The sequence below is a fragment of the Numida meleagris genome, unplaced genomic scaffold (assembly GCF_002078875.1).
Source record: "Numida meleagris isolate 19003 breed g44 Domestic line unplaced genomic scaffold, NumMel1.0 unplaced_Scaffold180, whole genome shotgun sequence".
Classification (NCBI taxonomy): Eukaryota; Metazoa; Chordata; class Aves; order Galliformes; family Numididae; genus Numida; species Numida meleagris.
This window is the reverse complement of record NW_018363597.1, coordinates 813654-841175: the sequence shown is the minus strand read 5'-3', so window position 1 is coordinate 841175 and position 27522 is coordinate 813654. Positions and strand designations below refer to the sequence as shown.

The following is a 27522-nucleotide window of genomic DNA, read 5'->3' as shown; positions in this document are numbered from 1 at the left end:
AGGGCGAGAGGGGGGGACGGGAGACGATAGCAGAATGTCATCGTTAGATGCCTGGAAGATAAAAGGCAATTTTCCGAGTTAAAACAACAGCAGAAACCCTACGGCCGTCGCTACAAACAGTGCCACGCTCGGAGGCCAGCGGGGTGTGACCGGTGCTCGCCCACCCCCCGGCAGCGTGCAGTGCAGAGAAGCCCGGGCACTTACTTGTTTCTTGGATCTGAGTCTCGAAGCTCTGAATTTCCCTTTGGTCACCACCGCCCAGGGCAGTGGGCACCGCCGGCCCTACGCCATTCTCCCGCAGGGCGCTGCCCGCCTGCGCCGCTCGCACCTCTCCGTTCTGAGGGGCTGGCGGGAGCTGCCCTGGCTCCGCGCTGCCCTCAGCCTACAAGGAGACAACAACGGGGTGGGGAGGACGACAGCAGCGGTCAATAGGAGACGGGGCGCCGTGGGGCAACGTGAGAGCCCCTCCGCCCTCCCCTGGGGGGTGCACGTGGGGACGAGGGGCGCTGGGGCCCCACGCTCCACTCCCTGCTCACCCCGGGGCTGCGCCTGCTCCGCGGCCTGGGAGCCCCACAGGCCAACATCTCCCATGGACCCAAGGAGGCTGTGGATGCCCCGTCCCTGGAGGCATTCAAGGCCAGGCTGGACGTGGCTCTGGGCAGCTTGGTCTGGTGGTTGGCAGCCCTGCACTCAGCAGGGGGGTTGAAACGGGATGATCTTTGAGGTCCTGTTCGACCCAGGCCATTCTATGATTCTGTGACCCACAGGGACCCTGCACATCACCCAGCCCAACATCCTGCGACACACAGGGACATCCACTGCTCCACGGGGTGCTCAGAGCCCGTCCCCTGACCGTGGGTGTCTGCAATGAAGGGGCTTCCACCAGCCCTCTTGGATGCACCAGACCTAAAGGACACGCAGTGGATCCCCAACCTGGATGGCCAAGCTTGTACACGGATGCTGGACTACGAGTACTGGGTCCAGGAAAGCAGCTTTTAGAGAAGCCCCTGTCCTGCTCTGCCCCAGATCCCACCAGCTTCTGCTGGCATCCAGTCTGCAGCAGCTCTGCTCTTACCCTGTGCCTATGCCCTATAAAGCCCCACCCGTGGGGAACAAGGACTGCTGCTATACCTGCTTACTCAACCAGAAGCACGGCCATGACCTTCCGTACCCCAGAACCATGGGATGGTTGGGCTGGAAGGATCCTTACAGATCACAGACCCGCGGAATCACAGCGTGGCCGTGGGCTGGCTGCCCCCCAGCTCGGGCTGCCCAGGGCCCAGCCAAGGCCTCAGCACCTCCAGGGGTGGGCACCACAGCTCTGAGAGCCTGAATCCCATGGGGTGGCGGAGGGCCAGGGGGAGCTGATGTGGTCTCTGCCTCGCTGGGCTCAGCTCCAGAGCCAGCAGAAAGTAATGGGTGAAGGCACCACAGGCTTCGCTCTGCACCGATGGAGACTGGGAAAAATCAGACTAATGCTGACCAGCTGAGATCTGAGAGGCCCGAGTTACCAGCAAATAGCACCAGTATAGGGGTAGGGAGCCCAGCAAAGGGGAGCAGGCAGGCATCACTGCAGGGAGGTCCCTGGCCCAACCACCACAGCGGTTCTCCCAGAGCCTCTTTCAGCTTTTTGCTGAGCCCAGTTTGTCAGCCTGAGGATTCCATAAAGGACTGGAGATGGGAGAGTCCCGGCGCGCCCCGGCGCAGTCAGCTCCTGCCCTGTTCCAATGGGGCTCAGCGCAGCGCTGCTCCCTGCAGGGCAGCATCAGCCCTTGGAACAGGACCCACCACCACGGCCCAACCAGGCAGCACCCAAGGGCCCTCCACCACCCATGAGCTCCCCACGGAGCAATGCTGGGACGAGCAGGGGGGGCTCGGCGGTCCCAGGGCTCCTCCCCTCCTGCTGGGGGCACAGCCAGGTCCCAGCTTCGCAGCGGCGATGCCGGAGCGTGGGATTTCTTCCCTTTTTTCCGCTCCCAGCACCGCAGCCATTTGGAAGCAGCGTCTGGCAGAGAAGCTGCAGCACAGGTAGATGCACGAGGCCGCGGGCCCCAGCGCTGCTCAACCCTCCCCTCCCCGAGCAGCAGATGTCAGCCTGCAGAGCTCAGGATGGGGGCAGCCCGAGTTCTGCCCTGACGGGGAGAAGCTGTGAATCACAGCAACGCGGCACGAACCCTCGCGTGTCCTCACTCCAAGTCCTTGGGCTGAGCTGCGGGACGGGCTGCTGGTGCCATTTCCCAGCAACAGCAGCTTTACTGGGGAGCAAAAGGAGAAGGGGAGGGGGTCCCACGCAGCTCCTTTGGCGTCCTGCAGCTCAGAGCCAGCCCCGCTCTCAGGGTCCTGGGGCAGGGACGCGATGGGGCAGCGTGAGCCCCGCACGTAACGCACAGCGGGGCCCTGTTCATGCTGCCATGTGTTCATGGCTCTTCTCTGTGAGTCACGCTGCTGGGGCTCACAGCAGACTACAGAAAGAGGTGGCTATAAAAGGCCGGGGTGGAGAGGCTGGGCTGCACTAACAGCAGGAGAAGAACCAAATGCCAGCCCTACGCCGATGCATCATTGCTCGCCGCACTCACCTTCACTGTTCCTCCTGCTGGCAAGTGCCCCACGTTGTCCAGAGAGCCCACCTTGGCCTGGGCCTTCTCCTTGAAGTTCAGCTTCTGGTTCTCGATTTTGACGTCTCCTCCCCCTAGGACAAGATCGAGGAGAACCACATTTATAGGGGGCTCTGAACGGTCCCACTCGAAACGTCCCCTCCCAGCCCCCACAGGAACCCCCCGCATTCGATCATGAACACGTGGAGTGCAGCTGTAAAAGTGCCTGCAACAGAAATAGGGGCAAGGGTACCACAGAATCTGGTGGCTGCAAATATGCCTGAGCTTGGTTCCCAAATTCTCCCCTTTGTTCCCCACGCTCCTTCACTCACTGCGCACTCCCACTCCTGCCCCACTGCTGCGCGTGGGCCCCACAGCTGTGATGGCTGCACAGACCCACGCGTCACGGCGGCAGGAGATGGAAGCGGAGGGGCCATCGTGGGCACACGTGGAGATGGATGGGCACCAAAGGGTGGGAAACAACCACAGCCCTTGAGCAGCACGGCCGGCTGCAGTTCCCCCATTGGCACCACCGCGGCTTGGCGTGGCCAACGTTGGAACCCAACTGATGGAGACCAACAAAAGCAGTGAGAGCATCTGTCAGCAGATCACGCCGCATGGATCACCCTGCTTTCACCAGCCCGGGACGAGGGCAGCACTGTAGCACAGAGCTTGTCATGAGATGGCTGAATAAGCAGAGCTCGCGGTGGTGGCACCACGTTCCCAACACGGGAGCGTGCTGCGAGGTGCTGAACCGCAACCCGACGGGCTGGAAACAACGAGCTCGTGATCATTGCTTCCAGCTCTGGTCAGTGAGCTTCGCCCCTTGCACACGCACGTTCGATCGCCACGAGTCCTCCCATGCAGGTAACTGCCTCCAGACGCAGCCAAAGCAGCACAGGGCAACACGCCGGCCACGCTCCAGGATGCTCTGAAGGCACCGAGTGCTGCCAACCACAGCGCCCCGAGGCTGCGACATGCCCCTGCTGCCACTGAGCAGAGCTGTCGTGGCCAGGGAACGTGCAGAATTCCTGCAGAGTAACTGCTGCGTTCGCAGTGCGGAACAAACCGTTCCTGCAGCCTCATGTTGTCATACGTCACTGAGGGGCTCAAATACGCCAGGAGCTGCTGCTGAACTGGAGGCTGACACTTCCCTGGTCGCTGCTTTACCAGCTGCACCGAGGGCACTCATCCTCCCACGGCTCCTTCACCAGCAGAGCCCTGGAGCTCTCTGTGAGCGTGAACGAAGCCACGGTGACTACCCAGGCTCCGCAGTGGGTCACCTCCAAGGTAAAGCATCTCCTGATCCTTCCTCTGCTCACGAAACCACTGTGAACCCAGACAGCCCTTCTGGAAATAGTCCCTGGAGGCAACAAAGCCCCTGAACCACTTCGGTCGCAATCCAGGGCAATACAAAAGTGACTTCACTTTCTGCAGCCAAATGATGACGTAAGGGTAAAATCCCTACCTGGCTTATGCTTGATATTTGCCTTCGAGCCGCACTTGGAGGACACTTTGGAAAGGTCGACTTTCTTGTTCTGGATCTGCACCTGAAGAGACAGAAAGAAAGAACTCAGCACAGAGAACCACTCCTGGGAGTCCAGGCCAAGGCACCGTCCCTCACCAGCTCACACCCCCCCAGCCCCGCACCCCCCTGCACCGCTTTATTTGTCTATCGCCGACCTCCCACACGCTTTGGCATCACCTGAAGGCCTGGCCAACCCAAAGCAGTTAATGTGAGCAGGGGGAAGCTGAGGGCAGGTCACAGCTAACAACACACGGGCAATAACCAGAAGCGCTGAGCCTCGAGTTCGCGGCACATCCGTGGCACAGGGAGCAGGAGCAGCCGGTTCCGCTGCCTCATTCCCCACACGTTCTGCTCAGGGCTCCCAACGCCTCCCAGGGGGCTGGGCTCGGGGACCTGAGCTTTTCCAAATGCAATGGTTCTGCGGTTCCATCGTCGTGCCCAGATGGAACGACGGGCGAGAACAAGCTGCCCTCAGAGACAAGCACCGCGTGGGAGCTGCTTCCCATCCCTACTTCACCTCACTCTGCCAGTGACTCGATATTGGCAGGGAAAATCTCTCACGGAAAAGATGTAGGGTGATGCAACCGTAAGATCGTGAAATACTCATGCTCTGTAAACCATCTTCAAAACCAGCGATGAGCCGACTGCTCCAGCACAGCGCTCAGAGACACTGCTTTGGATGTGGGGAGACGTGTCTTCTCCAGGGCAGGACAGCAGCACGGGAGATGTGTCATTGGTTTTGTGTCTTTACTCTCTGACCGTGGGTTAAGCACACTGCACCGAGCCAAGCTTCTGACTCCTTAAAGCTCCTCCTGCAGCTCCGGGTGGGTGAAAGCTCCCTCCATCCCAGAATTAACCCCTAAGTCTCTCTCATTTCATGCAATGATCGGAAAACATATGTTGGAAGGAGCTCCTGGAGCTCACCTGGCCCAACCCCCACTCCCAGCAGTGCTAAGCTGACTTCAGACGCAGGAAGAATCTGTGGTCACTTGGCTTTGGTTTGATTCCATTCATTGCTGCAGCTCTCTGCAGTAATGTGAAGATGCAGATCCCTGTGCCCACCTCTGTCAGCAGCCCCCGCTGCCACCAGCAGCCCTGCCACCAATGGTCCCACGGGGCAAAATGAAAACCTGTCCCTTTCTGAACGTGACCAGAATTCGTTCCCTTAGCAGCTGCTCTAGAAGCCTTCTGAAAAACACCAGGGTGCTCTGCAGCGCAGCCTTCCCAGGAAGCACAAATCCCCCCCCTGCCTGCATGGAGCCAGGAGTCGGAGCGCAGCGCCTGCTCTGCTGGCAGGGATGCAGAGTATTCCCCGTCCTCCTGCTGCTGCCCCACGCACACTGTGCCACGACTCGGACCCCACAGGAGGTGACATCGTGGGATCACGGCCACCGAGCCCGACTTCCTCGGTGGCCGCACCATGAAACAGCACCATTAGGTTGCGTGGGGCTGGCCTAAAGCTGACATGTATTTCACACCCGTGCTTTTTCAAATAAATATGTACCATCAGCAAGGGCAGACGTTCCCAGAGATGACTCCTCCCGGTTCCTCCTGGGGATCCAAACAGCTCTACCTAAATGGAAGTGCACCTCTTGTAACAACTCGAACACGAGGTGCCCTGTTCAGTTTGCAATGGGAGACGAGCGGGGCTGGCACCTGCAGAGCCAAGCACGCCGACTCCGTTGCCAAGTGAAGCTCTGACTCCAGTGTGCAGAGGTTCTGGTAGGAAGTGGGGCCCTCATCTCTTGGAGCATCTTCTATCTCTGACCATCTCCTAATCCATCTATGGAGGTGAAGCCAAAGGGCAGAGGAACCACACGCAACTTCCCAATCATCTTATTAACTCTTCATCAACACCCACTCGAGCCGCACCATGGAAAATCTGCGCCTTTACCGCTGCTTTCCTTAAAAGGAGGGGGGAAAAACACTAAAGCAGAAAAAAAGCTTCTGCCTGGGAAATCTGTCCTTGTGTCGCTGCATTTCTATCAAATGTGATGGGAACAGGAAGGACATCTGCTGCGTTTGAACGTGTCCTCTTGGGCAACTTCTCCCCTCCGGGATCCCTCCATGGAGGAGGCTTCCCAGAGACCTCCACCCCCCGCCCTGGGTGGCCACGCTGGGGCTGGGGGTCCGGGGGGACCCAGGGGCACCTCCACCCTGCGCCGGTGAGGGGTTCTGTGCTGAAGAAAAGCGGGGTCCCCTACTGACAGCACCAGATGGGAACAACTGCACTCAGGCGTCAGCCACGTGTGTCAGAGCTACCCAGGCCGGGATCCCAACCGCAGCCCTTGGCCTCAGGATTCCCACAGCCTGAGCACTGAGGGCATTCCTGAATCCTGAAATTTGGATCTGGGACATCCCCCATCTGCAGAGCGGGTCAAGAATGAAACACCGGGTTGTCTTCTGTCAGAACTGATGGTTGTAACTCTCAGAACAAGAGAACATCTCTGATGGGGCTGGGAATGAGCAGCACCTCACCCACTGCTCTCAGAGCTCAAACTGCTGCAGCCGAGCAAGGAGAGAAACCACAGCAGTAAAAGGAAACGTGGGAGGAGGAAAAGAAAGCGGGCACACAGCTGTGCTCTGAGTCAGAGAGCGTCCCCAGGACACAGAAAGGCAAAATGCAAAGAAGACAGGACAGGTCCAGTGGTTTGCAAAATGAAAGAATAGTTCCTCGGTCCCTCCTGCACACATAAGGAAGGCTTTGGCTGGCCTCAGTGAAGGACACACAAGATCTGCTGTGGGGTTGGAGAGGAGCCCAGCTGCTGCAGGCTCACAGCAGCAGGCAGAGGGGCACAGGCTGCAGAGCGGGGCCTACAAGCAGAGGGGCTGTGGCAAACAAGGCCTGCAGCCTCCTGCAGTGACTGTGGAAAGAACCGGAGACGCAGCAGTGCCCAGCCCCAGCCACACACCTGTGTGCTCCCCGAAGAAATGGCCTCAGCACCAACCTCAGGGCCTGGGGCCGCTCTGGGGCCCAACAGAACCCAGCAGCACTGAGCCTGGGCCCAGCACCTCGAGATGTGCTGGCTGGGCACTGCTCCTCAGCCTGGCACACGTAAACACCCATGGAGACAGAGCCCTTTGTGCCAAACACTTCGGTGCCTTTTTGGAACCACCCAGTCGTTGTGCTTCTGCAAACCACCACGAGCACACGGGGCCAGCACCGGCCTGGGCCTGCCAGGCTGCCACCGCGTTTCAGCATCGGTGTCGTTACCTCGGCTGTTCTGGCCGGATGCTTTCAGGATATAACACAGCAAACCAAGCACGCCGACACTACGAGATCAGCCTTGCATTCAGCGAGCTCGGCTCTGCTGCCAGGGCTACCAGCAGCCTTTACACTCAGAAGCCAATTGCAGCTCACAGGCTGACTCCCAGCCCTCTCCTCCTCCTTTGTTGAAGTCTCCCTTCTTGTGAGACACGGAGGGAAATGAATCTGACTCGGCACACCTCGCTCCATCTAATATCAGACAGCAGAAGCAGGTCAGGGACTGATGAGCCTCCACTGACTGCAAAGGGAATCCACAGCGCACCGACTCCTGGGGTCAGCAACGTGCACATCTACATTCGCTCAATTAATACCGCGTAAACGAAGCGAGAAATAGGTCAGGAGCATTCGGGCTACCGTGCAGCACCCACCCACAGAACCGAGCGATGGGGAACACGGCTCCCTGGCCTACGCTGTTTGCAGAAGCCCTGAAATTCTGCCACACCGTTCTGCAGGAACAGAGCACCCATGGGACTGACATGTAAAAACATAGTACATGAGAAGGAGTTAGTAGAAAGACAGCTTGCCCAGAGTCCATACTTACATTCCCACCTCCAGGGACATGCTTAATATTGTCCTTGGAACCACACTTGGATTGAACATGGCTGTAGTTCGCTTTTTTGGAGACTATCTGGACCTGGAACGTTACAGAATGGAAAACAACACAAGGGAGAGGACCGGTTAGCGTTGTCGTACGGCAGGCTGGAGAGGACGCTCTGAACGGCGACAAACACGGAGCCGTGTTAGACTCACACCAACTCGAGTAGCGGGGGTGAAAGCAACGGAGAGGAGAGAGAGAGAAAAGTGAACAGGTGAACGGGACAAGAGCTGCACGGACAGTGTTAGTGCGAGAGCGTCAGCGCCGCGCGGGGCGGACGGGGCCTTGAAGGCCGCCCAGCAGAACCATAGGCCGCCATGTCCAGCAGGGCCGGGCCGGGCCGGGCCGCGCTCCCTTCACCTGCCCCCGCCTGGCTGCAGGGCCGGGCTGCGTCCTCCAGCAGCTGTGGGCAGTAAGGCCCGGGCTGAGAGAAACCAGCTCCCGCTGGAGGCGGCCCAACCTCCCCTCCCATTTACGAGACAGCTCTAACGTTGGTTAAATAGATGCGCTGTTGCTCCTTGAAACGGCTAGGACTTTTTTTTTTTTTAATTATTATTATTTATTTTTTTTTTACCAAATCCAAAAGCCGTGCGCTGCACGGGCTGACTTTGATTCGCAGGGGTTAATTAACTGAGTTAGAGTGACAGGTCCACGGGTACACGGGGTTAGTGACAACGAGCGTTCAGTGGGAGCTGCTGAGCAGCACACCCCGTGGCAGGAGCTGAGCCCTACAGCACTTGCTGGAAAGAGGTGACGAACCCAAAGCACAAAAGGAACCACCGGAACATTCCCACTTTGACAGGCTTCCACAAGAGACTCGTCCCGTTCAGAAAGACTGGATTCAGTGCAACACTGAAAAATGTACTTTGGCCATTGAGCATACGTAAGTTTAGCAGCTTCTGCGGAGCACAAACCCTGTCTGCTCATTACAGGCTCTCCCTGAATCTATCACTGGAGCAGCAGTGGTGGCTGCCCAAGGTACTGACCTGTGTTCTGAGGCAGCCAGGATGGGAATATTGCAGGGCAGAGTCCCTCATGTTCTGCCATACCCACGGCAATACGCAGCACTGAACTGCAGCTCTCGCCCTAGCTCCAAACGAGTGTAAGAAAAGGGGTCTCGAGGGAAAAGTGGTCCTAGGGGTCTTCCAACTCAAAATTAAGCCTCAAAGTGCAAATGGAGAACTCTACTCTGAGAACGCCCATAGAACGCACTGAGATGTTATCACCACCATGATCTCCACGTGTTTCACCGAGAGCATCCTGGGGAAGAACTGGAGAAGTGTTGTGCAGGGGACAGTGACACTGACAGGAGAAAGCAGGAGAGCTGAAGAGAAGGGAAAGTGACTCAAAATGGAAATGTTGTCCTTCATCTCCCACAGATAAAAGTCTGAAAGAAACTCACTTTCCCATTGGGCTGTTTTGGGGCACCCTCTTTTGTTACGGTTGTTTTAGTTGGAGCCATTTTAGAGACCGCATTGGGTTCAGACTTTCGGGCAGCAGCGGCTGATTCTGGCTTTTTCTCTACTTTCCCCTAGATGGAGACAAATGGATGATTTCAACCAGCAACAGCAAAGGCATGGGCAGGAAAGCACGGGAATCCCAGCTCCCCCATCCACGCAGCAGAGCTGCCAACCCCAGAGCACGCAGCTCCGGCCCAGCACGGCCCCACGTCCATCCCAGCAGCACCACTGCCAGGTCTCCACGTGAACACGCCATCACGCTCTGTGGAATCACCGAACCCAACCTGGCATTAACCCAGCAGCAGCACGGGACCACCTCCTTCCCACGGAGGGCACAGCGCAGACCTGGGGGGGTACACACGGCTGGCACATCTGCTTTGCTTGGAGCTCTGAGCTCTGCTGCGCTGCGCTTCCACCTCAGTCACAGCTCACAGCTCACAGCTGTGCTGGGTTCCCATTCGGGTTTCTCAGCCCCACGCTGCTTGGAGCCAGGCTTGGAGATTAAGAGTTGATTTGATTCTGCAGCTAACCCAGTGCGGGTGGATCGAGCTAATCCCGCTAAACAGAAGACTGAATAAAAACGTACAATTCTAGAAAAATTCACCAACGGCCTGAGAACATCCTCTCTTCTGCTGATCTGGTAAGCAGAGCCTGTGTTTCTCAGCAGGGATCCTACATTTCCCTACCAAGCAAAGCAAAGCTTCAGCACTCCTGAGGCGCTCTCCTGCTCTGGAAGCATCCCAGCATAAAGAAGGCTACAAAAAAGACAGCTCTCCCCAAAAATCGGATTTCCCACTGCTCCGAAAATGACAACAAAACAAAGGGCAGTGAAACGGAATGTAAAAATACGTCCCCTTGAACCAACACTGTAACCCTGCAAGCCAAAGAGCACTGCAACCCTCCAAACCCTACCGTGGTGTAAAACCACAAAACAGCCATACGCATTCTTCCAGAGCAGACACGAAAAGGATTTACAAACGTTGGTCTGGGTTCAATTTGCAATATGTTGTATTGGGCAGGGTCACCATCCTGCTCGCCTCAAAGCTCTTCAGTTCTTATTGTCAGAAACTGTTTTGTGGAGGGAACCTTCATCTCCCAGACCTCCAGGCTGTGGGGACCACACTGTGATAGCACACAGCTCAGATACTCTTAACTCTGCGGAGTAATTCTGTGCATGTACTGATGCTCTGTGACACACAGTCCCACAAAAGAACGCCCTGATTTTCACGTGCCAGAGAGGAGATCAGGGTTCCCAGCACCAGCTGGAAGCTGTAGGCTGGGTTACCCGTTCCAGCAGACCTGCAGCAAAGGGAAGTGGGTGAATTTGCTCCACTTGGTGGAAATGGAAGCCCTCTGACTATAGGCAAGCTGCTAACTCATTGTGTCGGGCCAAGATGGGTGCTTCTGCTAGACAATATCCCATCAAGATTTTATGATTACGCATAGCCACAAAATGGTTACAACCCTCAGAAGAAGGCTACAGGCATATCCCCAAACCCGCGCCGTTTACATGGCAAATACAGTGAAAATGCAATTTAAGCCCATCACTGGTGGAGAGCCTCAAGTTTTATCTACGCACGTACTTCTCCCTGCGGCTCATCCAGCACTTTGTTTCTTGTGGCCACCAGAGTTCATCCAAAGGGTGGCAGATGTGGCACTCGGGGACACGGCCTGGTGGGCACGGGGTGGGGGGGAGGGGGTGGGCTGATGGTTGGGCTTGGTGGTCTTTTCCAACCTCAACGACTCTATGACCCTGTGCCTGGCCGAGCAATAGATGCAGACTGTTTAATTTCAGCTTCAGGTCTGACACGCTGACCGCAGCCCCTGCTCCCACCCCTGGGGAAGGTTCTGTGGAACCTGCTCCTGAATCCAGATTTCCTGCGGCTCAGCGCGTTATTTCGCCTCCGCACCACTCGGCAGACCCAAATCCTCTGTTCAGAGGGGAAGTTTTGGAACACAGACAAGGCTGGAGCTTCCAGTACCAACTCCTTTCTATGTTGGGATGTACAGCCAACACGGAACCACAGCGCTGTGAATTCCCCTGCGTGTGCCACGAAGGCTTTTCTGGTGGATTCCTCCTGTACACCGCTACCACTGCCCTTGTTACCGCCTTGTGCATAAACCAGGAACCCAAAGAGGAGCCCTGCAGAGCACAAACACGAGGAGAGCAGCGAGGATACAGCCGCCAACACCAGCAAAGAGCACCCACACCGCTTCAGAGCTACGGTTTCGGAGAGCGTACCGTCACCAGGCGGGAAGGGACGTACCTTTCCTCCCCCGGGCTGATGCTTGATGTTATCGGTCGATCCGATTTTGGAACGGACGTTTTTCAGATCCGGAGCAGAGACGCTGCTGGTCGGGCGCGGCGGCTTGGAGGCAGCGCTGGGTTTGGGCGCAGCCTTCGCCGGAGGTTTCTTGGCATCCGCGGCGGCGCTGGGGGTGGCGGTGGCTTTGGCCGCCGCAGGTTTGGGTTTGGGGCGGCCGGCGGTTGCGCCGGGCACGGCGGCGGTGCCGGCGGGGGTGGTGGCACTGCTCTTCACCACGCTTCCTGCAGCGCTCTTAGGGCGGGCCGGGTCCGCTGCAATTAGCACAGTGACAACGGAGGGACGGGGAGGGGGGGGGGAGGGAAGGAGCGGAGGCTCTTGGATGTGTTTTCTTTAGGGAAAAACGGAGAGAAAAACAAAAAACCAACAACAACAACGCGGGGGGGGGGGGAGGGAAGGAGGGAGGGTCAGACGGCACGGCCACTAAGTGCCCCGGAGCCCTGCAGTGGCCGCAAAGAGGATCTGAAGAGATGGAAAGAGCGGGATTACCTGATGGAGACTTGGCAGCCGTCTTCTTGGCATCCGCGGGCTTCGCATCGGTCTTGATAGCTGCCCAATGCAGAACGGGGGGTTAGTGCTGGACAGGGGGAAAGCCCGCGAGCGCGGGGGAGAAGCATGGCTTCCCCCAGAGGTCAGCACGTGCTGCTTCTGTTCTTCAAATAACTGCCAGAATCTGACAGCACTCCCTCCAACATTATGCTAATCTGCCCCAGTTTCACTGCTTTCCAAAGCCTTTAACAAACTGTAAAACCAAACCCACGTTCATCCGTCCATAACCTTGGTGTCACCGGTAGATCAATTTTAACCGATGCCTATTTTCCTGCACAGAGGTTAGTGAGCATTTTGGTCCCGGTTACAATCGTACCAAAATAAAATCAATCCCTAAAGTGACAATGTTCCCCCTGGGCAAACCCCAGCGACCGTGACCTGATTGCATCGCACACAGGCGGCGGTCAGTAAGCCAGGAACACATCCACTTTTCTCCAAGCGGAACAAAACCATACAGAAAATGCATCAAGGGAAAAGATCACGGACTGAAATCCGTCAAGAGAACCTTATTTAAATGAGTCCACAATGATAATACCTAATTTCCATTAACAGTCCTAGGGTTTTTGGTACGCTCCGGGGGCTGCTGGGGGATTTCATGGCACATCAGCGTAGAAAAAAGCGGAAGGGGCAGATAACGATAGGCCAGGTTCGACTGGATCGCTCCATCCAGACTTTGCTACAAGCACTCAATTAAACACCACAGATAAGACACAAGCTAATGAGATGAAACACACTGGAATAATTTAATAAGGCCTTAAGGACAGATACATAATTAAAGCCATTCATGTAACGAGGCCCTCTCGAACCAACTCCATCTCCCTCCTCGAGACCACAGGACTGGGAGAGCTGAGAGCAGGGCAGGGCAGTGTTTGGTATGAAGGCGTGAGGGGCAAACACTGCTGCACCAAGAGCTGTGATTATTTCTGCTCGTGTCAGCAGAGCCCAGGAGCTGCAACCCCATGCACATTGGCAGCATGTGATGTTGAAGACCTGGTAAAGCTACTGGGAAAACGGTCTATAACGAGGGGTGAAGACCTTGGAAAGATAGAGAGGTGGTCTTACACAAACAGAATTTGTTTTCACGCAGAGGGAAAACCTGAATATAGATAAATAAATCAGCCAAGCACTGAGCATAACCCATGCCTCTTCTCTGGTAGAGAGAGTGACCGCCAACACCCAAAGAAGTGAAGCCATGCAGCTTCCAAAGAAGCCACTATCCACACGTTTATAGAGCAAGAATGATAAAAAGTTTGAGCAAGCCACAGCGAAGTGGCAGGGTCTGGCTTTTGACGTGTGAAAATCAAGAGCAGATGTCCTTCTGAAATGCCACCTTCAGCCAGGACGTTATTATCTGGCTTAACACTATGCTGTGACAGTCTGCGCTGTGATCCAAAGAGACTCAGCTCCCCATCCTGTCCATCACAGCATCCTGATGGAGCTGCACCTGCTCTGCCTGCCCTGCAGCAGCTTTACAATGCTTTGTCCTCTTCCAAAAGAAGCCTCCCCTCTTTCATAAGAGTCACAGAGTGGTTGGGTTGGAAGGGACCCCAAAGACCAGGGCAGGGTTGCCAGGTCCTGAATCAAGCAGCAGAGGAGGTGCCCAGGGCCCCATGCAACCTGGCCTTGAGCACCTCCAGGGATGGGGCTCTTTCTAATCCTGCCTCCCTTGTGCACTCCCAGACCCGGGACAGCTTCAGCTCCCGGTGGAGCTCCTCCAGCTGTCCTCAAGTCTCCGTCACCCGTCCTGGTTTCCCCTCTGTACACTGGCCATGTCCCACACCCTGGACAGCACAGGAGCCCCTTCCACTGCACATCTTGTCACTTGGAACAGCTTCCCTGCGTCTCCGCATCAGCGGCTCCATCTTTCGGATGTCATCAGATGACACTTCTCCTTTGTCTGCGTCTCAGTTTTGGAAGGAGGAATTCACTCAGCTGAACTCATTAAAATGTGTTAAGCTTTCTGGGCTACAGTTTGCATAACAGAGCAAACAAAACGAATTTTAACAGAACGTCCACAGGAGGAGCTGAGATACTCGGCTCCCGCAAAGTGCAACACTTCCTCTGCACAGGATTAATTATATTTTCCCCCTCAGCAAAAAAGCGTGGGATGCACATCTAGCGTAATATATTTCAGCACGGTTATAACACCATCATTCTTTTAGGAAATACGGGTTATGGATTCACGCTCTGGGACTCACAGAGCAAAGCAACCGATGTGCGTTGGTTTTTAAAAGTTCATCGGCACATTTAAGGGTGGGAACCAACCCAAGCCATTCTATGATTCCGTGACGTTCTGATAAGCGACTGTGAGGTCCAATAAAACGTGCTCAGTAGTTGCATTAACCCTGACTCAGTCTTGCTTGCTTACCAAGAGACTAATTTTAACAAACCGGGGGTCGCAGGGTGATGGCAACATGAGCACTGCTCCACACAGGAAGAAGCTGCACTCAGCCACACGACGGACGCGTCCCTTTGCACCAACTACCGGTGCTGCTCAACCAAAAACCAGCAGCTGGTTCCAAAGAGACCTGCTGGATACAAAGAAAAGCATGCTTACATGTGGGCCTCTTGGGGGGGGAGGCAGTGGTACTCTTGGCCCCAGCAGCTGCAGTCACGGGGGACGTGGCCGTTGTCCGAGGAGCGGCAGCGGTGCTCCTGGCAGCAGCTCGAGGAGCAGCAGATGATGGAGGCTTTGAGAGCGAGGTCCTCTTCTCAGGGCTCTTTGCATCTGTGACCTGGAAAGGGACAGGTTCTGTTCAAGCCAGCAGCTCGCTGACGGTCTCTTCGAAGGGTTTGCCAACAAAAAGCGTGAAATAAATTGCTCTATTTTCCTCACGTAGAAGGGATTCTGAAGTACAGAAGGTAAATCCTTGGTCACAAATAAGATACAGATAAGACCTTGGCCAAATGTGTATTCAGCAGAGATAAGAAGAGGCGAAAGTTTCATTTGTCAACCTCAACGAGAGCAGAAAATGCACTCCATCTTAAAATTCACCTTAATATCAACAGGATTTCAGGCACAAGCCGATTCCATTCCTACATGGTTTGAATGTGAAGGGCTGGGGAGGGATGCTCCACGTGCCCATGTCTGTTAGCTCCGGGTCTGCACGATGCAGAAAGGCCACAGAAGTCAGCACAGGGAAAATCCAAGAGACATTCCCTGATGTGAACACTGGGCCTTAATTGAGCTTTCAGATGAAACACTTGAAGAACCGTCCATGGATGTTCTCTTCGTGGAGAATGACAAATCTCCAACGTTTGCTAAGCCCATAAATGTATCAGTTATCCTTACATAGTTTTATAATGGCCTTAGAATCATAGAAGGACATAGGCTGGAAGAGCCCTTAAAGATCATCCAGTTCCAGTCCCTCACAAAGAAACAGTCAGTGGGAAATACTGGAGTTCAAACTATTTTTCCTCCTCCAGTATTAATACTGAAGCTGTCCACTCAGTTTTCCCATGCTTTTGTCTAGATTTAACAGTTATCTTGGGTTTTCAGTGTATCCGTGTTTTCAAAATGGCAAGAAATAGAGAAATATCTTGCATACTTTGTGACAGTTTGCAAGGAAAATCATGGGAATGCAGCCGAGTTGTGAGAGTTTGTGAGAAGTAAATGCCTGAGACCTGATGCTCTATGTGTGTTAATGGAAGCTGATGCCAATCATCACAGAAACATGGAACTGCTGGGCTGGAAGGGACCTTAAAGATCATACAGCCATAGGACGGGTTGGGTTGGAAGGGTCCTTTAAGACCGTAAAGCCAAAGAATCCCAGAATGGTTGGGTTGAAAGGATCCTTAATGCCACTTCCAGCCCCAACCCCTGCCATGGGCTGGCTGCCCCCCAGCTCAGGCTGCCCAGGGCCCCCCACAGCCCTTGGGCACCTCCAGGGACGGGCACCCACAGCTCGGGGCAGCGCCAGCACCTCCCTGCCCAACAACCGCACGCCTCCTAACACAGTACATCACGTTTGCTGCCTCATCCTTCATTGACCAGCACTAGTTTTGATGTCTGGGCAGAAGAGCGGGCGCACGAAGACGTCACCGAGCCCTCGGAGCTCCCCGCAGCAGCACACCAGCGCTTACCTTTGGCTTAGTCTCTTTTGGAGTGAGGGTGGAGGGCCGCGTGGCGCTGCCGGCCGGGCGCTTGGGAGTGGTGGTGGCAGCAGGGCCCGCCGTGGGGCTGCTGGGCTTTTTGTGGGGGCCAGGCGTGGCGGAGGCCGGCCGCTTGGGGCTGGTGGCGGCCGCGGGCCTGGCCTTCGTTGCTGCGGGCTTTGCTGCCGGCGTGGATGCTGCAGGCTTTACGGGTTTTCAAAAAGCAAAATCCGGGATCGAAAGAGAACGAAACAAACAAAAAAAAAAACACGACAGAAAAAAAAACAAAAAACAGCGCATGGTAAACAGAAACGTCAAGCTGCAAGAACGTAAAAAAAAAAAAACAAACAAAACCAACGGTAATTAAAATGAAACAAAAAGAATTAGCTTTCTATTTTCTGAGCGTAACGGAGAGGACGGCGAAGCAGCTCTGATGCCTTCAGAGCCCAGCCATTCAGTTCGCAGGGAACACGATTTATTCCGGCGACATCCGAAGCGACAGAAGGAAGCTGGTAAAGCTGGGATTAGTGATGGCTGCTCCTGGCACCCGGTCCCGCGTGCAGGAAGCAAGAGGCTGCTTTCCAAATTACACGCACGCGGCGGATGGCAAGCTGCAGATCTGATCCGATGGCCCCAGCGGCCAAGTGCTCCCTGCCCTGCGCTGGCTGCGGCAACGTGGGCTTTGCCAAGGGCTGCGTGATGCTGGAGGCAGACCTCTGCCGTGCATCACCAGCAGCCCTAAGGGAAGGGATCATGGGCCCAAAGCAGGACCTCTCCGTGCTAATTGTAATGGAATTCCATTGTAAACGTAATGCCGTCAACAACTGGGAGAGGATCGGCACAGCACAAGTGTAACCGCGTACCTTTACTACTTCTGTATCGCAGATGCCAACCAGAGAATCGTTTTAGGTAAAAGCCTACCCAAAATCATTGCATCCATTTTCAGCCAAGTTTGCTACGGGTTTGCAACTTCCGAACTGAAGGCGTTTGCTTCAGTAGAACAGTTCCCCCATGGCAGCTCAGAAAACAGAACTCGTGTGGCCGTGGCTTAAGAAGCAGCAAAGCTGGCAGAGGGAGACCAGGGAAGCAAAGAGGGTGGAGGTGGAAGGAGCCCTACCTTCGTCTTCTTCTCGGGGCTGGGGGGCAGCTCCTTGTTGGGGGGTGCTGTGATGTCGTTCCCTGTCACGGCTTCGGCTGCTTTGGGCTCCTCTGGTTTTGCTGGCAAAAGAAGAAGAATGGAGACTTCAGTCTGAGTCTTTTTTGTTGGCTTGGTTGCTTGGGTGGTTTGCTTTAATCCTTTTTCTCTATTATTCCATACCATAAGAAGAGGAGACAGAACAGAAATGGTTACAGGTTGGCTATTTTTGGGGAAAATTTCCCCCAGACCAGCACACCCAGAGGAAGAACATTCTCCCTGTTACAGGATGAGGCCAACGAACGCTCACTCAGATGCCATCAGCATCCAATTGCTCGGCTCGTGAGGGAGGAACAGCTGCTGAAGGGAACCTCTGGGTTAAGTAAAGCCAGCAAACTTCCCCATCCTTCAATGCCACTGCATTTTGGAACGAAGCTCTGCCATCTCCCAGCCTTTCTCCCATCGTGGCCGCTTGGGGAGGGAGGCAGCCTGAGCCGGTGCCCGACCGCTCTTCCCAATAATCAATTTTTCCTACAAATAATCCTAAATCCCTTTTATTTAACAGTCCTCCCTAAGGCATTGTCTGCAGATAACCGCTGCCCTGCGCAGCAAACATCCCACCACGTGTGAGCGGCGCGGCGGGACATCATCTCCCCATCACCCGGCGCTCGGACAAAGCCCGTCAGTGCCGGACGCCGCTTCCCGTAACAAGGCCAGGGATTGTCGGGACAGCAGCACAACAACCCCAACAGGGAGACGTTGTTTTCTGCGTCTCTGGAAAACTGCCGATTCTCTTCCTGTTTTCTCACTCGAGGACAACTCAGCAGCAGCACCGAGCCCTCAGCGGAGCGCAGCAGCACGCAGCCATGCCCTGCCCACGCTGCCGCTGCTGCTGTGGTTGCCTTTTCCTGACCCCAGCAAGTGCAGCAGCCATGCTGCCCTGCTCCTCCTGCTGCCTCTGGGCTCCCCGCTCGTCCCCCTGGTTTGCAGCACTGAGTTTAATGCCCTATGCATACGAAAAAAGAGCTGCGAAGGAAACGAGCACCGACACGTGCCGGCTGGGTTCCTCTAGAAAGGGCTTTTTTATTGCAGCTAATCCATATTGGCTCTTCTCTACTGCTTCTCCCCACCGAATTTCAGTAACCCCCACTTCTCCCCCTCATCTCACTTCCCCATTCTACCTATGGCAACACCAGGAGGAGCAACTGCTGTTGGCCGATGCGCTGCGGAACCGCAGCCCTCTGCCCGCTCGTCTGCTCAGGACGCGGCTCCTGGAAGCTTCAGGATTCCACCTCCAGCAGCTGCCAAGCTGTGCAGTGCGTCAGAACACGACCTTCCACGTCACCCCACCAGCTACAGCCACAGCACAGGACACCTGTGAGCAGCCCCAGCAAACGCACAAAGCGACCAGATGAGCATGGAGGTTCTACGCAACCAACAGAAGAGAGTTCATTAAGGGAGAGCAGCGGCATTGCCAATGGGGGGGATGGACCAGGTTACAGACCCAAGCCTGGGAACAGCACTGAGGATGGGGGAGGGAACACGGATGGTTGAGGGCTCCATTAGTGGCAGACCCAAAAACGGGGTCCCACCCAATAAGGGGGTCCCAACTGCACACAGCCCCGGGGATGGCAGAGGAACCGTTCTGTGCTGCCTCCACGTAATTAACAGCCCAACGTGCTCACCCGCCCGCTCGTTTCCACCCATCCTTTAATGAGGAGGCTGCTCTCTGCCATCCAGAGCACAGAACCGCCTGGGAATTCGTGCTCGCTGCGGGGAATATTGGGAAAAGCTGCCAAACCTTAATCAGATCTGTTCATTAGTCTGCAAGAGTTATTGAAGAGCCCCTTCAGCTCCCCCCGCGTGGCAGCAGACCTCAGGAGAACTCCAAGGACACCCGCTCCGAGCAGCGGTCGTGGCACGGGTCATGGTACGCGGGTCCTCCTCGGGGCGCTGGCGGGCAAACAGCAGTGCCTGACGGACAGGGAAGGACGCACGGACCACGGCTCCGGCGGAAAGACCACGGGACGGCGCCTGGGATCCACCCCCCCCCGCCGGCCTCCATTGCTACAGTCAGCACCCGCACACTGCACACCCAAACCCAGCTCACTGCACAGCACCCACGGAACGCAAGAGCCTGGGATTCCCACGTGAAGCTGTCGCGGGGGCTGCCCGCCTCTGCTGGGAAGAAAGGTTGGGAGATGGAGCATCCTTCCCTCCGAGCACCCAGCAGAAGGAAGAGCTTTTCCAACACAGGCGCTGCCTGGAGCCACTGCTCTGCTCCCACGGGGTCCAGTGGGGACCCAGTCTATAGGGCCCCGTGTGATGCACAGGAGGATGCCCACGCCATGCCTAATTCCTGACCTGCTGCCCCAAAGCCAAGTCCTGCTCACAGCGTAACCATAGAGTTTTCCTAAACGTAAGGAATAAAATCAGGAGAAAGCCCCCCATCACCCTGCGACGTGCTGGGGTGAGCTCTGCAGCTTCCATGAGCTTCTCTCACAGCTTTGAAGCCCACGGAACCATTTAACATTAGGGTGACAGAACAATGCAGCTGGAAGGGATGCCTGGAGGTCATTCAGACTGAACTCCAGCTCAAAACAGCTCTGAATTACAGCAGGTTGCTCAGGGCTTTGCCATGGCGTCCTCTGAGTACCCCCAAGGACCCCACACCATGGGGCTTCTCCTCCAATACTTGATGTACATATAAATGGATGGGGTTTTTTTGCCTGCTTGGTTCTCTTCTCCTATCAGAATTCCTACAGTTTCATCCAAGTTGAACCACGTTGCTGCCCAGTTTCATGGACCATGGAACTCGTGCAGAACAAAACCCACGGGTGGCTATTTCCCAAGGACCAGCCAGTAAGCTGTGCAAGAGGAGCACTCCCAAAAATTCATTCTCCACGTCAGAAGGAACAGGGAAAGACCCCACCATGAAGCGTCTTAAGCTCATCTTAAAAGGCCACAAGCAAGTACTTCTATTTCCTGCTACTGTGGCGAGCAAAAGCTCAAAAGTGAAAGGGAAGATAAGTGAGAGCAGTGAGCGTACACCGTGCATGGAGCAGGTCAGTGCTGCCAGGGCTTGCCTTCCTTTCTTCCCTGTTTGTTGGCGAGTTACAGTCGCAGAATGGTTGGGTTGGAAGGGATTTCCAAGACCATCTCACTCCAACCCCTGCCGTGGACAGGGCTGTCAGCCCCAGGCACAGCTCAGGTGCTGGGCACCTCCAGGGATAGGGCAAAAAAAGCAAAGAGCCTTTAAGAAACTACAGCAACCCGCTCCTGTCCCACCTGCCCCACTGGATGGGGTCTGCACCCCCCCAGGCCCGGGCCAGCTCTGGGATGGATTTGCAGCCCCATCCCCACGTGGCTGCGAGCGAGGCCACGCGCTCAGCCCCAATCCCCAGCGAGGGATATCAGCGGGCTAAGCCGAGCTAAACATCATTCACTGCAACAGCCCCGGAATTCTCCTGAGGATTAGAGTCATCAACAGAAAATCCATTAAGAGAAATAGATTAAGCAATAAGGCAGTGGCCATCTTTACTCTCTCTCTTCAACATAAACAACCTCAGAAGCAAAGCCAGCCCTCGCTCCACGCTGGTTTTGCCCAAAACAACACGGGTGTGTTTGGTGTCATGACCAAAGCTCCAGGAGCAGAGCAGACGTCCTCCTCACCCACCCAGGCTGATTTGTTACGATTACGTGGGAAACCAAGTCCGAAATCAGAACTTGTTCTTCTAGAAACTAGCTCCTTGCCACGTTTACCTGCACGGCACAGCCTGCAGTCAGGTTTAGAGTAACCAGTAGGTGTAGCTCCCTCCAAAAGTTCCATTCATTTCCAGCTCAGCCCCCAACAGACATGAATGCTGTTCCGTACTCGAGGCCGAACACCAAACCAGGACCTCCACGGAACCCCGAATCAGGCTCTGCTCATCACCTGTCTCCTGACTTTCCCTTCCATCCCGCAGTCCTTCGCTTCCTTTCTTTCTCATTAAAACCACGATTTCATCCGGCAAGGAACCGCGTCAGCAAGCCGCCACCACGCCGGTAACATCCCTTGAGCAAACATCAGTTCGCTGCAAGGCAGCGGGGCTGGCATTTCCTAATCCCATAATTAACTCTAATCTATTTAAATGTGGGGTGACAGCAACCACAGCCTCACCCAGCAGGGACGGCCGGCTCAGATCGCTCACGTCTCTGAGCACGAGAGCAGCAAACACCGCAGCACACCGGGAAACGGCGCGCTGCTCACGGGCCGATGGGGAAACGAGGCTCACAAACCCAGGGCGAGTTCTCTGATGCACACACACTGGGCTGAGCATCGGGAGCGACAACCGCGGCCGAGCCTGGCCCAGCGGCGCCTGGGATTCCTGAGATTTCAGAGCAAAAAGTCTTTGAAATCGGAGGAAATTCAAAGGAAGGGGGAAAAAGCAGTGGGGAACGGCATCGCTTTTGTACCTGATGCCACCGGAGCTGACATTTTAGGCACGTGCAAGAAATCACACGCTGGCTTCTACAGCACGCACCCACGAATCAGAACCATTGTTCAGAGCAGGAAACAATGCAACCTCCTGTTGTGGCCGGGCTCTGCGGCGGCTGCTGATGCAGCGAGGGAGCAGGGCAGGGTCTGCCACGCTGCTCCGCCAGCCCACGAGCCACCAGCCCCGCTGCCCGTGCCAGGGGAGGGGATGCAAAAGCTCGGCGCAGAGTTCCAAGCATCTCAGAAACGTCCAAGGAATTTCGGTCTGGTTTTTTTTTTTTTTTTTTGCCTTCCAAAAATTCTTTCTAATCTGCGCGGGCATGAAGCAAAAAGAAATACATTCTGTTGCTTCTACTGCCACATTTTCATTGAGTCGTTAAGAGTCATAGAATCGTTAAGGCTGGAAAAGACCACGAGGGTCATCAAATCCGACCACATTTTCTTCCAGCAGAGAATAAATCCAGAGCAAACTTCTTAACAAGGCGCTGGGTGCAGCAGCACGAGGCAAACCTGACCTGTGCAATCCCTCACTGCTCCTTTCGGGGCAGGGAATGGGGAAGTCGCTCTCATCATCTTGCCTAGGAGAGCCCAGCCAGCTCTGCCAGCACCAGCTCGCACTCAGACCTGTGCCCTGAGGACTGCACAGCAGCTCCTAAAACACAGACGGCGAGAGGAAAGAACTTCCAAGTGGGATGCTGCCATCTCGGTGACACGAAGCGGTCACCTACCAAAGGCAAGCCGAGCAGAAGGCCCCGAGTGTCCCCATCTCTCAGTGACCTTTACATCGCTGACGCTCAGCCCCCCGGGGCAACACACATCAATCCACTGGAAACCATTTCTTACATCTCTCTGCCTAAAAGATCCTGTACGTGTGTTCTGAAATGGCCCTCCAGGACGGCCAGCCCAGCCGCAGCACGCACCAAGTGTCCAAAGCAGGAGCAGGGGAGCTCTGAAGGCCGCTGCCATCTCAAATTCCATGATTCCTCACGAATGACACGGACTGGGACAGTGCAGCCTCGCTGCAAACAAACCCCAGCATCAGCAGACCCCAGCAGCACAGAAATTCCCTAAATGGAAAGGTGCCCAGCACAAATACGGCATTGTTCCTGCTCCTCCTTTTACCCTAACATTACCATCATCCCTGTTACTCGTGGCTGAGCTGTCCAGAAGAGCGGGTCCTCTCATGCCCCATACTGACCCGTGGGTGCCCTGGTGCTGCTCTACCAGCAGCAGGACCTGCTGGCTCCTGCGGGTCCGTGAGGCTGTGACGCCTCCACTCAGCCCCTGAGGATGGATGTCTGCACCCATGGCATCCCGAAGTGACACCGCTTCATCACACGGCTGCCAGGACCGCTCGAAATCTGTGCGCCAAGTAGACCGTAAGGAGCAGGGTAACGCCGAGAGAAGGGGAGAAGGGGAGAGGTGTGTCAGAGCAGGGAGGTGTGCGCTGCCACAGCTGCGCTCTGCGGGGGCTGGAGGGAGCCCTGGGAACCGAAGCATCTCAAGGAAATCACAGAACCAGAATCATAGAATGGCTGGGTCGGAAGGGACCTCAAAGATCAGCTAGCTGCAGCTCGCGGCTGCAGGCCACCAAATCAGGCATCAGATCAGGAAAGGAGAGACAAGTAGGAGGCATGAGGGACAGAATACAACCGTGCTGAACGTGCTCGCTGAGAGCTGGAAGGAAAACGGATCGTCAGAGCACCTCGGGGGCTGCCGCGCTCCTGGGGCCGCTCAGCAGCCATTGGGTGTCAGCAGCACGCCACGAACCACGGCCGCACTCACGGCACGGCACCTGCCCTGCTCTGCGTGCCGTGGGATGGGGACAGCCCAGCCTCACTCCAACAGATCATTCCGGAGCCCCACTGACCCGTGCTGCTGCTGTCCGTGCGCTGTCACCCTCCCCTCTCACACCAGGCATTGCAACCTCATGTTTTGCGACTCTGCGATTCCTCCTCCGAGGGCTGAGCCAACTGGCACGGGCACGAGGTGCCAGAATTCCGCTGCAATCTTTTGTCTTTCCTTCCCCAGCACGTTTTCTTTCTCCTTCCCGTGGATGCTCCCTAACACAGGCTACAAAGAGGAAGCACACCCACCCTCCTCGTGCCCCACATCTGGGCGTACCGCGGGCTGAGGCTGGCAGGAGGGACGGGGACGTTGCTCCGGGCTGGAGAGCAATAACTGAGCACAGTTCTCCCAAACTGTACAACTGGCAGACTGATCTCATTCCCACAACCACCGCTACAAAGCTGCTACTGCCACGCAGCAATGGGGAAAGCTCTGTCAGAGCCGGCTGCTGGAAAAGGGGCTGCAAAAGGCAGCAGGAATCTCATCCTGAGTTCCGGCACTGAAGTACCTGGGGAGAGCTGAATGACAGAAACCATCCCAGCCACGCACTTTTGTTCGTCACCCCGGATAAACAGCACGGGGTGCTGACGGCTGAGCCGAAAAGGGCAATCCCCAGACACCTGGGGAGAAGCCCACAGCTTTAAACTCCCACAGCGCAGCCGCGATGGGAAGGGCACCTGAGCATGCAGGAGGGAGAGGCACGGGATTGCCAGACCCTCACCCATGTGCACACTGCAGGACATGAAGCCTAAGTGGGGTCCCAGCAAGCAATTCGCGCCTGCCACCGAAGCAATTAGCAGTAGTATTTCAAGGCTCCTCCATTTTCCTCCACCCAAACATCCACTCTTTGTTCCCACCACCAGCACCCAACCGGTGCCACCCCTCCAGGTGCGTGACCCCCTCCTCCCGCAGCCCGGAGCCAGCGAGCTGCTTCCTCCTCCTGTCCGCGTCCTCCCCAGGGAAGTGGAAATTAGCAACATACCATCACGCGGCGAATCCTGCTTGGGAGACAGAGCGCTCCGCGCATCGCTGACCTCAATTTCTTTCCTTTCCAGCAGAGCAGCTTTGCCGGATTCCATCTCGGCGCTTTTGCTTTTCGGAGGCTCAGCGCCGGCTGCTCCCTCGGTGGCATCTCTCTTCTCCCCCTTCCCCTCCTCCCTCTCTCTGTCGAGGCAGCCCATCTCGGGGATTTGCTCCAGCTTGCTGTGATAAGCACCGGGGCTGCTCAGCTCCTTCCTGCCCGCCCCGCCGCGTTCCTCTTTCTTCTTGGTGGCCGGCTCCTCGGCCGCGTGCTCCGGGTGCTCCCGCACCACCAAGCTGGGCAGCTCCGTGCCCGAGCCAACGCCGGCTGCTTGCTCTTCCGCCACCGTCATTGACCTCTTGATGGCAGCGCCCGGCTTCCTGGCCGTGGGGCTGGAGCACTGGGTCAGGCTGCTGCTGGGTGACAGCAGCCCGGTGGCCACGTCTTCGCGGAGCACGGGCTCCGGGTACTTGTCGGCCAGGTTAAGGGTCAGGGGCACGGACAAGTGCGAGCACTCGGACATGGCACGCCTCATTGCCTTCCTTTGCTGGGCAGCCCTGTTCAGAAAACCGCCATCGTCTGCGCAGCTCAGCTTCTCCTCCATCTCTTCCTCCATCTCGGCGGCGTTGCTGAAGTAACTACTTTTGGAGTCGTCTTGTGCCAGCTCCACGGTGGTGGTCGGGGGCTCCATCTTCGCGGTGGTCGAGGGAGAAGCAAATCCACTCTGCACATAGTTGTCGTTAACCACCCCGACCACACAATAGCTGGGGGCTCCATCTTTTTTCACGGCTGCTTCGTTAGAGCCCGAATCGTTAGGGAGGATGGGGTGGAAATTGGGGTTCCAGACGCTGGTCTCCTGCTCCTTGGCGCGCTTGCCGGGATCGCTCTCCGGCACGGATGTGGGATGGCCGGGCTCTGCCTGGCTCCGGCTCTCCGCCCCGGCCCTCCCCGCTGCCTTCTCCTGGTCGGTGATGGCTCCGGTTTTGCCCAGCCCAGGGCACGGTTTCTCAGCTCCCGGCGGCCCCGCATGGAAATCGGTCGCTTTGGGGTTCGCAAAGCTCCCCTCGGCCGAAGGGAACGGGTCGGCGATCAAAGACCAGCTCTCAAGGTGACCCGCGGTTGCCTGGTACGCTTTGCCTTGCACCTCAATTTCTCTTTTGTCTTTCTGAGCTATTTTTAGCTCTTTGTCTAGTTTGCCTTCAAAGAAGCACAGCTTGTCCTCATCCGTGAAACCGGCGTTCTTAACGAGCCCGTCCTTCATCGGTCCCCCCGAGTTCACATTCAAGCCGATCTCATTCAGCTTCCCCTCCGTCCTCTGCCATTCGAATTCCGTCTTCCCGAAGTCTTTCGGGGACTCCATGCAGTGGAAGGCTTCCGAGAAGCTCTCGGTCTTGCCCTTGCACAGCTGGCTGTATTCGGAGAGCGCTGCGGGCTGCTGGTTGGAGAGAGACATCTCCGGAGCGCGGCGTCTCCCGGCGCTGTGCGGCTCAGCCCGGGCTGTGACGCCGCGCGTGCCCCCGACTCACGGCAGCTCCCTCCCGCCCTCCGCCCCGCTCCCACCCCTTCCTGCCCACCGCAGCCACTCTCCGAGCTGCTCGCTGCCGGGGGGGAGGCGGGGGAGGTCCGCCCCTGTGCTCTTCTTTGGCTTTGCAGATCTGCGTCGCGGCAGTGGGGGTCTCGGGATGGATGCTAGCGGGGTTTCAGCGCTCTCGGGGAGATGGTTTTCTAGGACCGGCACTTCTGGCAGTCGCACGCTGCTGGGAATCGTGCCTTCTCCTTTTTCCCCGCCACGCTGTGTTACGACCAGTGCCTTTACAATCGTTAATTCCCGCTGATGAGCCGCTCTCGGGAACACCAATGAATTAGGGTCAGCGTCTTCCTCCTTTAGGAACAAATCTTAAACCCACACGGGAGCCCGCCCCGACCGCGGCGCTGTGCGAGGGCCGCCAGCAGAGGGGCTTTGTTTGCAGCCCATGTTAACAGGCTCCTCTGGAATCGGGGATCCCTGTGCTACTGCAATGAGGATTCCCGGGTTCACACAGCAGAAATGGCACCGCTCCCATGGGCAAGCGGACACAGCCCAGCAGGACCACGTCCCAGAGTGCAGGGGGTTTGTAGTTTTCAGTCCCACGAGCCTGACTTCTTATTTCCCTCATTTAAATAAAAAAAAGAAAACGAAACAGACCGGACGATACTTCAGACCTGCCCGTCTTCTACTGCCCCGAATGCACACGGGTGCGTGTCCCGGCTCCGCACAAAGCCCCACACCTCCGCCGTGCTTCCTGACCGCGCTGCTGATCCCTGGCTCCGTGGAGGATCCCCTCCAAAACACCAGGCCCCGAGCCGCAGAGCTGCCCGAGTGCTGGCTACAGACACACCCCGGACAAAGGCAAATCGTCCCCGAGTCGGAGCAGCAGCGTTGTGCAGGCAGCGGTGGTTACAGAGAAAACGCTGCTCAGCCCGGCACATGGAGCAGCAGCAGCGCTCCCCGGTTCCGTCTAACTGAGCACTGCATATTTTTACACCCGCAGGCTGCGAGCTGCTCTACGCCCCCTGAATTGAACCTGCTGCTGAGAAACACTACAATCCACGCGCTCACCCGCTCCGGTGGAGCTCCGGCTTTAAGACGGT

The 27522-nt window shown here is 56.4% G+C and overlaps 2 protein-coding genes across 5 annotated transcripts in view; both read right to left on the bottom strand.

Annotated features, from left to right (window-relative positions):
* LOC110390697 (GTPase IMAP family member 8-like) overlaps positions 1 to 27522 on the bottom strand; it is a 685191-nt gene that overhangs the window by 281291 nt on the left and 376378 nt on the right. The gene's annotated exons all lie outside the window — the stretch shown is intronic.
* The window catches only part of MAP4 (microtubule associated protein 4), a 96731-nt gene continuing 69209 nt past the window's right edge, over positions 1 to 27522 (bottom strand). For 2 of the 4 annotated variants that reach the window (XM_021382132.1, XM_021382133.1), the window contains exons 12-22: positions 17528 to 17628; positions 16402 to 16614; positions 14876 to 15053; positions 12259 to 12318; positions 11713 to 12023; positions 9388 to 9516; positions 7932 to 8024; positions 4063 to 4144; positions 2577 to 2689; positions 205 to 382; positions 1 to 51 (exon numbers count right to left, since the gene is read on the bottom strand). In XM_021382132.1, the coding sequence (XP_021237807.1) occupies positions 44 to 51; positions 205 to 382; positions 2577 to 2689; positions 4063 to 4144; positions 7932 to 8024; positions 9388 to 9516; positions 11713 to 12023; positions 12259 to 12318; positions 14876 to 15053; positions 16402 to 16614; positions 17528 to 17628 (1466 nt within the window). In that variant the 3' untranslated portion in view covers positions 1 to 43. Of the gene's footprint in view, positions 52 to 204; positions 383 to 2576; positions 2690 to 4062; positions 4145 to 7931; positions 8025 to 9387; positions 9517 to 11712; positions 12024 to 12258; positions 12319 to 14875; positions 15054 to 16401; positions 16615 to 17527; positions 17629 to 24852; positions 26443 to 27522 lie in introns of those variants that run through there. The other 2 variants (XM_021382135.1, XM_021382134.1) reach the window with 2 other exon arrangements.